Source organism: Papilio xuthus, unplaced genomic scaffold (assembly GCF_000836235.2).
Source record: "Papilio xuthus unplaced genomic scaffold, Pxut_1.1 DF827714.1, whole genome shotgun sequence".
Taxonomy (NCBI): Eukaryota; Metazoa; Arthropoda; class Insecta; order Lepidoptera; family Papilionidae; genus Papilio; species Papilio xuthus.
This window is the reverse complement of record NW_013530935.1, coordinates 4,330,486-4,341,331: the sequence shown is the minus strand read 5'-3', so window position 1 is coordinate 4,341,331 and position 10,846 is coordinate 4,330,486. Positions and strand designations below refer to the sequence as shown.

Sequence of the window (10,846 nt, the reverse complement as noted above, 5' to 3'; positions counted from 1 at the left end):
GAAATATAATTTTTTTACGTATTTTGAGTGATGAAGAATTAATTATAAAAATACCTTTGAAAATATTCTACTCCACTCCCGCTCGTTTCATTCGCGGCGCCATATAGTTTTGATAACACCGTCCTGCTCCGTATATCACACCGCCACCGCCTCACTGATCGCTAATTTAGTGCCCGCGGCCTTAACACGAATCTCACTTAATTTGAATGTCGAACTTCAGCGTCTGACGGAACGAGTAGACGTAGGATAGACGTAGGCGTAGACGTAGCGGGGTAGGCGTAGTTTTGGCGTAGACATAGACATCATAGTAGTAGACCATGTAGTGATATCTTTTTTCTTTAAATAAATTGAAATGGACCACGTTTTCTATTCTAAGAACTTATTACAAATGTATAATGATGCTAAAGTTATAAGAGATATTGCTTGTATGACTCAAAGCTTCTGACGTTAGAATGTCGTCGGCACGTGAAAGAAACAAGTCAAAGACATCGAAATGCATTTCAGCGTAACTCGGTGTCTCCACTATCAAAGGTGTTCAGATTTAAATTATTTTGCGTATTTCCTTGCATTCTTATCAACTTCTAAGATATACCATTGAATTTTCTACATAAATATCATCTACTTATTAAGTAACAACAAAAAAATTAAGTATGACATCTTAAAAACTTCTTTGCTATTGAAACATCTCAAATCAATTCCACACTGTTAGAAGCCATTTAAAAACATTTTGTACCCAACTTATGCCATCAAATTTAGTATAAAATTCCCGACTCATAAATTAAACCGTGCGCAACGTTGCTTTAAAATAGCCTTCCTTTTATAATACAAAAGAACAGCTGAAATCGTAACTGGGTCAGTAACATACACACAAAGCCAATTAACTGCGTGTGTACATATTTAATTTATTATATGCACAGACACGGAGCACTTGGTACAAGTTTTGAATATGTATGACGTTGATCGTTGCCGTTAAGCTTTTTAAATGCATTTAATGGATTCACGTATTGATTGGTAACATGATTTAGTGTACGGAGTTTCCAATACACGTCTTTAAACATATTGTCGTCTCTTATATCACAGGCATTTGCCTAAATTCAGAAGTTGACATAATTATACCCTTTCTATGCCTTTGCTTTTAAAGTCACTTCACGCCCGTATTTAGTAACATGATCAAATGATAAATTAGTCACTTAAGAAAACATAATTAATAAAATATGCGTGGTTTAGTCGAGAAGTGCTATAAAATGGATAAATATAACACATCTTCCCGTTATATAGTGTTAAATGAACACATTCAAGTTTATTACGCGTTAGAATTGAAGTGCACCTAGGGCTGACAACTTTTAATAAACGTAGTACAAACCTTTTACTCTTTGTCAGTGTCTTGTTAACTTTTTAATCTTTAAGCGACGAATAAAATACTACGTCCAACCTTGAGCTATATTTAATGATTTGGTTTTTTTTCTTCCGTCCATGTAACCACTAGAAATCAGGTAGAATCGTGGTCAGACTGTTTGTCGTATAAAAAAAAATATGACATGAAAACATCGATGTAAACCCGAAGGTGACAACCTTAAGTACAACCCTGTACGTAAAACTGAACGAGCGTCCTAATCCCGAATGCAGATTGCAAGAGACAAGTCGCAGTAATTGCCTCAATACCGACACTCTCGCAAAGGATCCCAGCTCACAATTTACTTTATTGCTTTAATTATTAATTTCATAATTGAATAATACATAAAGCTATTCGAATCTTTATGAATTTTACAAAAATATTTAATGTATAAAACTAGTTATAAATTCGTTATTTTACAGTCAATGACGGTGAAGAATAAAGTTATGTCTCTTAGCAACATTAGTCTTCGTCCCGTCTACATTGAAGCTGCTGGATATTGTGCAGGAAAATTTTAACTAATTTAATCAGATTTTCTATTACATTACACATTTTATTAACACTAACACCGTTCATATTCTAGACACAATTAGCGCTCCGTCCTATTTTGTGAAGATAATGGTTATTAAAGGCTTTTGTGTTGGCGTCGAGATTTACCTACTTTGTGGACGACGAACAAAAGCGGCTTACTAAATACGTGCTGCCATCTCTCGCTCAACATGGAAAAGGTGCAAGTTTACCTACCTACAGTTAAATTTTTTTATATGGGTACTTCTACAATAGTTAATTGTTAATTTCGTACTATCGGGAAGTAACATTTTTATTAACAATCATTAACTAAGTATATTTCAATTAATATAGTTTACAGTGTAAACAAAGTTTTAACCAAACGGTAAACGTAAAAACAAATTTGCAACAGCCTTTAAAACGGTGTTTTTTTAGCTAATTGTCGTTGACAGAGATTCGTTTGGATAAAAGTTGCTGGAAACTGTGTCGTATAAAAGTTCTACATTTTTCGAAATCAATTTAGTGGACCGTAAGTTTAATTCCAATTATGGTTAATTGTCAAACATTTTGTATTTTGCAATAGAGTTTTTTGTTTAATTTTTTTTTTACACAATTGAAAAAGTCACCCATGTAAAACACAAATGTATCTTTTGGATTACTATGAAAATTACTAAATGTTCTATGATTACGTACATTAATTAATATGTTAAAAACAATGTTGTTGTTTACAGTTTTTGTGTTTAACATTTCATTCTCTTTTGTATACGTTTAAATATTTGTACAACATTGCCACCGCACGAGTGTGGTTATCGTGAAACAGTTAAATGGCGTTCATTAACATTAAAAATAACGTAATGAAACGTATCGGCACAATGAACATCATAATTAGTGATTTGTTATTTAACCAATTTTCATTATTAATTATATTTACAAGAAGGTTTAGCAAAGTAAGCTTCCACTAGCAAAAACATTCAATATTCAAACTTTCGTGAGACATTATAATAAACTGATATAAAAACGGCTAAACATTCACGTATATTCGTCCGGTAGCGGCACCGACTAGTTTAACAAGAACCACTCACCCTGATGAAGGGCCCCCGATGTGCTCGAAACTAGTCGGTGCCGCAACCGGACGAATATACGTGAGTGTTTAGCCGTTTTTATATCAGTTTACTTGTACAAAACAGTAATACATCTATCATACTCTCTGATAAGTGATCGTATCCCGGTTTCTATCACAAAAAATCACAAGTCAATGTTTACAACTGTTCTTAGTTACAATTTTCATGTTTTCGATGTTTAATTCCTATATTAAAACACTCTCTTATATTAAAATACATATTCGTAATCAAATAACTTTGGTGGTAGAGTTAATGATATGCGTAGACACGGCTCATTCAAAGTATACATATAAATTGTATACATTCGGCTCATTCGCCGGCACTTTGCTCCGGATTACGTACGCGGCCGCTTCTACAGAATTTGTGGAATTTCTTATACGTGCTCATTGAAGCTTTGTTTGAAACATTAAATTAATTTTCTTGTTCCCTAACGTAATAACATGCGCAACTTGCTTTTGGATAGATATATTTACTTCGAATATTATTATAATACATTTGTTTACATGACTGTCCTACTTATTAAAAATTTTACATTGTAACTCTGTTTTTGTTTTCATTTATTTTAAATATTGACATGAGCTATCCTTCCGCAGCAAACTCTGCTGGCGCAGCGACCCAAAGTGGGTTTTAGTCCCCGACACCTGAGATCGCCAAAGTCGCCTGTTCTGCACCTTCCGCCAGTCCCTTTGGCTTTCCGATCTTCCCCCATGCTCATAAGGTGAGCTGTGAGCTTTGGCTTCTAAGAATCTAATCTAAAGAATATTAGAATTATTTTTTTATTTATACTCTTTGTAAAATGTAAACTGGTGCATTACAAAAAACGAGCATTTAAATTAAACGATGAAATTTCAAAGCAATAGTAGTACTAGCAATAAGAGTCGTAATAGCATCCTTTTTGTAACAAAATAATCATATTAATCTCCTTATAAAATAATTTTAATAAACCGATAGATTTTATTCAAAAATGGGTTATACTAACAATAAATTAGCCGACAATTAGTGATTCAGAGGATCGCAGCTCTCTGAGCTTGACCGCCGGATGTGAGGCAATTACTAACTTAGCGACGAGAGATCTGCATTCAAGAGTAGACAAGTTACTAGTGTAATTACCCATTGGATTATTAACCAGTTTCACACTTAAAACTCAAGTGTAGTTAAAGGAACTTAGTAAATTAGCTTTGATTAATTTTTTCTTAGTATCCGACTAGCAATATTTAACTTAATTTAACTTGCTGCATTGTTATACATAACAAGGGATTCCCTTATGACTGTTTAACGACTGAGAGTGCGTCAAACAGTTATGTATGTATGTATGGATGGATAGATGAATGTTTGTTAGAAGACATCTTGATAGAAACATATCTTGCTAAAATTTGGGACTGATGTAGAACATAGTCTAAAACACCTAGGCTATTAATTAAGTTTTTTTTTAATTCCGTGTTGACGGAGTCGCGGGTAACAGCTAGTTTATAAATAATGTATTTTCACGCTTTAACATGAGATGAGAAATAAATATGCTTATTTTTATAACTAGCGCTCGTTAAAATGTTTTGCTTCGCGTCGCCGATGACAATTTTTTGCGTCTGTCGTTTGCAAGAAAATCAACCAACAATGTTGAACATCCTCTATATAAATTGTATGCAAATTTTCCATAAATTTTATTAAAAAACGGAGAATATAGTGCCAGCGAATGACACTTTTAGCACTTTTTAAGTAAATTCTCATCATTTCAGTTATTTTTGAGTTGATAGTCTGCATGTAATGGTTTTTGTTACTTTTTTTTGTCATTAATTTGCATTTTATAACTACTTTGTTTATTATTTATACTTAGCACATACAAAGTTATCTTAAGATTTACACACAAAAATATTTTTGGGTGCATTGCTTTTTTAATTCGGAATATAGATTTTGCTATTAAATAATTTCAGGCGTATAATAATAATAATACATTCCTTAATGCCTTATTATACGGCTTAGTGGAGAATTAAGGAACAGTCGTACCACATATGTCACTTTTGACAAGTATTAAAGCTGTCACTCAGGAGCTGTCAGACTCATGTTACAAGCACGTGACTTTAATTGGTCTTGACAGCGGGCACTGCGGTAATAACAGATGTCAGGGACTGGGAAATATATTCCTTTGTTATGGTTAGAAATAGCTATTCTATTTTTAATATTCCATATGCTACTTTGCTAAAAAAATATGGAGCCAATTTTTAAATTTGGAATCAGATTATTTTTTCTTAAATACAGATGCAGTTTACATTTCTTTGTCGAATAAGTTATGTACCGTGGGTTTCTCAGATCAAAATCTAAGCTTAAAACATATTGGTATTTTTAAGATAATGCCAAGGATGGCAAGGTAATGGCATTGTAAGGTTATAGGTTATGGCATAATGACAAGGTTTTATATAGAGATTCTGGTCTCAGAAACACATGGTTATAACCGTGGGTAGCTCTATAGAGCTAGCACCCTTTTATATGTTAAAGTTGCGTTGATATAAGAAAATAATATTTAAATAAAACACCAAATTCAATTTCATCACTTTATTTCAATGCTGAAATGATTATTTTTATTTCTATACAAACAATTTCAAAATTATATGTCCTTATACTACTTATAGAATATTAAACGAAATGTATCAGTCATGTTTTCAATCATTTCTTTTAACACAACATTCCCGCTCGTTGCGTGGCCCCACACCGCGCACATACTTACATTACTGATTGCAGCACTCAGAATCATTAAGTGTCTCCCTTAATGTAGATTTAATATAAAAATCTACACTAAAGTCTTTTAGTAAACAATTAACGATTCTAAATGCAGTCATTTTGCTAAATTCTCTTTTGGTTGCTATTTTTACCTAAAATCACTCATTGTAAAATATTCAAAATTATTATTGCCAGAAAAACATAAACCATAAAATTATGTTACATTTCTCTCTCTCAATAAAAATAATATTATAGTTTAAAATTTCATGATAAAGTAAAAATAATATGTTCTAAATTTTGCTACTTAGAAAAGTAATTCAGCTTAAAAAAAACTAATATAATGTTTATATATTCAAATTTAATGAGTAATTAGAAGTAAAAAGCAACATTACGCAGTATTTTAGCTCTCTCACAATAATTATAAAGGAGGGTTTACATGTTACATGCACACAGACTTATTTATATGTTTATTTTATTACAAAAACACACACTTATTAAACACTTAAATATTTATCGTTATTTTTGCAAATCAGCAAATATTCCTCCATAGTATTCCTGCGATGTCAGAATTTGCGTATTTTTCTCTACCGTCTAAAAAGTACAAAGCTTGAAACTGGCAACACTGGAAACTATAGAGGTTTTATATAGTTTAAACATGGCAGTGTTTCAAAATCTATAGACAACCATTTTTGTTTTTAAAAATGATCACCGACATAAGTACAAATAATTAATCTTTTAACTATACACGGAGTTAAATATATTTTTTATTGGAATGTAGGAATAAGAGATATTTTGACATATCAATAATTTATGCATCAAATATCTGATTAACTAACACTCTTTTCAATAAAAATATCGAGTGTATTAGAAGTTTGATGTTTTGAGATCTACTTATAACTAAACTTGTACATTTTATACTACCCGCACACAATAACATAATATATATGGAAAACACGCTGGCAACAAACTAGAAAATGTCTCGTTATGTGACGTACTCTTTTTTACAAACTTTCCGGACGCATGATGACGTAATCCTCTTATATCTTATGTTATTCTGACCGAGTAGTAAGTGTTACGTAATAAACTTAATTCTCTGCTAATATAAACTGACAATTGAAATTATCTATACAATGGACTACAAAAGCATAGATTTACTTATAAAAATATCACTATAGCTTGCAATAAAAAATCTTTTCCCTCACGATTCTTTTCCGGGCTAACTACAGCATTCTCTAATTTATAAGATACCTAGAATAGCGTGACCAAACTAAAACATTCATATCTCACGTATCATATTAAAGTTTGACTTATTAAAATAAAAAAAATAATTGTGAAGAACGGTAAAAGCTGCAAATAAATAGTCATTAGTCAAAAAAGTAATATTAAAAAATTAAGAAAGCATATATACCATGATTTCTAAAAGAAAATATAATACGTTGTTCTACGTTATCGTTGTACGAATGCCGAATGTACAAAAACGTGCCATCTCTCTCAATCTCTTTGAATAAACAGAGATAGCAATAGTGTTGGTACAGAAGTGTGACGTCATTAGATATTCACGGTTTGAAATGGTGTGTTGAAACAAACCAAAACCATGCCGGATTGGTATCAAATTTGGGTTTACTTTTCCGTTTTGCCTTTCAATTCAATGATAATACTGGCATAGAACCGAATTTAAAACTAAATTTTCTTCTCATTGTATCTACATGATTAAGGTAGGTGCACACTGGGTACATCTTACGTTTTATCCAACGGTTTCTGTCAGTGTGTACCGACCCTTATGCGTATGAATTATACAGAATTACATTACAGATCAATAAATGTTAATCATACAATTCGTTGATATGCATAATTATAAGACACCTTGTATATTTTCCTAATATTAACCATTACAAAAATTACATACTATTGAATACTAAGTTATAAGTGACGCTGCACAATAATTTACATATTTACAATTTAGGCCTAAAATATTAATTTTATATTTTATATAGCATACAGGATGTTTTTATGTGTGTAACACTACGTTATAGTTAGTAATGTACATTAAAAGAATTACGAACGTGGCGTAAGGGTTTGTTCAGGGTTTTTGTTTGTTTTTTGAAGAGTTCATTCATAAAAAACCTCGTGATGGTGAAAAAATTTGTAATCCTCTAACATTTCATGGGCTAATTATATTTTTTAATTAAAGAAAAAGTAATTTTCCTTTCTCACCTTCACGCGTGAAATAAAGGGATACCCGCTTGTTACGGCGAACAGAAAAAAAAATAATGGTAAAAATTAAATTTATTATTATTTTCATTCATATATCAACTATTTTGTTACAAATGGCATTATTAAGGGACTTTCACACTGTCATTATTTAAAAACCATTTATTTATCCATCACACCTTTCACATCTGGACGCTATAGTTACAAAAGTAATAAATTACATTTAGCAAAATTATTAACTAAGGTGGAAAATTATTTAATACGTACAATTTAAAGTATAAAAAATTGTAAAAAAATAAACTTAGGTCTAACACGGAATCATATAAAATTTAAATCGATAATCCTCTGCCGTGCTTATAAAACAGTAGTAAAAGTTACCATTTTGGTAGCACGGTAGAAACAGGTATCACCGAAAATTAAACTTATAAGAGAGAAATGATGGCACTAACCCTTTACATACTTAAATTTATATATGATATATGATACTGCCATAAATGCTGCCAATAAAAAATTGACACATCCGACGAAAAGAGTTACATGTCTTTAGATAACCTAACAGATGTAACTTTTTTCGTCTGACAGGTCGAAATATCAACGAAACTTCATAAAGTCGAATTGTTTTATATATACCTAGGCTGAATAACAAAACAATAAAAAAATAATTGTTCTAAAAAAACAATTCGTTCGCAACATTGTCACACATCCGCCATCTTGTATTTCTTACGATGAGTCTTTATCATCGTAACATCCTGTATTAAAACATTATTACCATCCTTCTCATTCTTTGTTTTAATATTTTTTTCAATATTCTCGAATAAAAGTTCAGAAAAATAAAGTATTTCAAATAACATTACAATTTATTTGATTTAAATTAAAGAAATATTAAAAAATGTGTTCTAAAATGCAGCCAATAGATGGCGCTATTTCATCAATTACCGCCTCAGTTTTATTAAGGCTACAGGGTGTTTTCTTAAGGTTATTTTTTATCACTTTTTTCAAAATGTAAAACAAGTGTTACGACAATGAAAACTCACAGTTCACAGTTACATTACAAAATTATTTTTACACGGAACAATTACGTAGAATTAATTTAGGCGTATCTACAACGATGCCTAAACAACAGTACAAATCAGTCATTTCTTAAAACATATTAACACTTTTTAATTTCCTTTGTCCTAAAAATGTTATTTTACAACAATTACGAATCAAGCACTCCCAAAATCGTCTTCATGTACAACATTACGCAATTAATTTTACACAGAGATGCCTAATTATGCTATTCTTTACAAAGTACGAATTGGTATTAAGAAATGTGAAAAATTGCATACAAACATCAGTAAAGGTCGAGTTTCCACTGCCGCATACAACATTATATCCTTCCCATTCTTTGAATCAAAAATGTTTTTGTTGAACATATCAGCAGTGGAAGCCAGTACTACTTATTGTAGATCGTTTTTAAAGAAATCACTTTATTGGTCAAATGTCTAATTCCAGATTGGATTTTAGCGATTGTGGCATGTATGCCCTAAAAATGTTTTTTTTTCTTTAGAAAAGTGATTTTTTCAAAAATATTTCTACAAAATAGTACTATCAGACGTCAAAAGTATGGGATATTTCCAAATACTTTGTTTCGGTTTATGATGTGTTTAAAAATCGTATTGATATAGAAAATTCTATAAACCAAATAATTTAGTTACATTTAATATGTTCATAAAAAATGTTTAATTCTGCGATCATAATTGACAATAACTAATGTTTTTCTAACATTTTTTTTACACGCGGTACAATATAAAACAACAAAAAGTAATGATATTGTTACTAAAACATGTGCAAAAATGTGATATTAAATAAATTCATAAACATTTTTTAAAATATCAACGAAAAAAAAAACATTTTTTCAAATATTTTTAAGTACCAAAAAATTTTTTTACAAAAAAGATAAGGTTATATGAATTAATGTAAAACCACATTTCTCACAGATTAACCAAAAAATGTCACTTTAGATAAAAAAAAATCTTAGATCGCGCAAAACTATCACAGGCTTTCTCCGGAGAATTCCAGAGCGGTGGGTCCAGTGATTCACTTTCCAGCGTTCGCACAGAGTTAAAATGAAGGAAGCGGTAAGGCATAAGCTTGGTCTATCCCGGGGCGAGTTAGGGCAAAACACACCCTATACCGAGGTGACGTAAGGTGCAGTTTCGTCTGGCTACACGAGCCAGGCGTGCCGCTAGCACCACGACTCCTCGTGCGGCCGCTCCTCCTCCGAATCTCCATACATGTCCGCCAGTTTGCGGAACCGCGGACCGAATGTTGACAGATAGTTGAACTTTAGGTCTCCGTCGTCAGTACCTAAGAAATAAAAAAAAATTAAAAAAAATCCACACTGTAGGGCACCTGTACGACTGTGTGCCACAGTATGTCATTGTAATCATTGAATGACTTACCGTGGGTTTCTGAGACTAAATTCTCCGTTTAAAACACATTGATATTAATATCTGTTTTATCAAATAAAATGACAAGGATGAAGATATGTTTTATACAGAGATTTTAGTCTCACAAATCAATGGTAAACGCAGCAGTTATCTGGTTATATTTTTTTAAATGACATGTTATGAAAATTAATTTCGGCTGTGGAAAATAAATACTAAAAAGGGCAATATTAAAAATATCCGTAACCGTCAAACTAGCTCCATCAGGTGTAAAGTGAATTTTATTTTATATTTCCCATCATAAAATCAACAAAAACTCTACAAAAAATAGACAAATAACAGAGAGAAAAAATGTGTACACAGGTCTCGTTACGCGGTGAAAAAAAAAAGATTTTACAACTCAATTTGATACACAACAAACTGACCGGACATGACCACTATATTTTAGGGAGCAATGGACTGTCACCAAACAG

General features: G+C 31.5%; 1 protein-coding gene across 2 annotated transcripts in view; it reads right to left on the bottom strand.

Annotated features, from left to right (window-relative positions):
- Positions 1 to 8,798: 8,798 nt before the first annotated feature.
- Positions 8,799 to 10,846, bottom strand: part of shg (DE-cadherin) — a 182,476-nt gene continuing 180,428 nt past the window's right edge. For both annotated transcript variants that reach the window (XM_013310639.1, XM_013310640.1), the window contains one exon: positions 8,799 to 10,293. In XM_013310639.1, the coding sequence (XP_013166093.1) occupies positions 10,172 to 10,293 (122 nt within the window). In that variant the 3' untranslated portion in view covers positions 8,799 to 10,171. The remainder of the gene's footprint in view (positions 10,294 to 10,846) is intronic.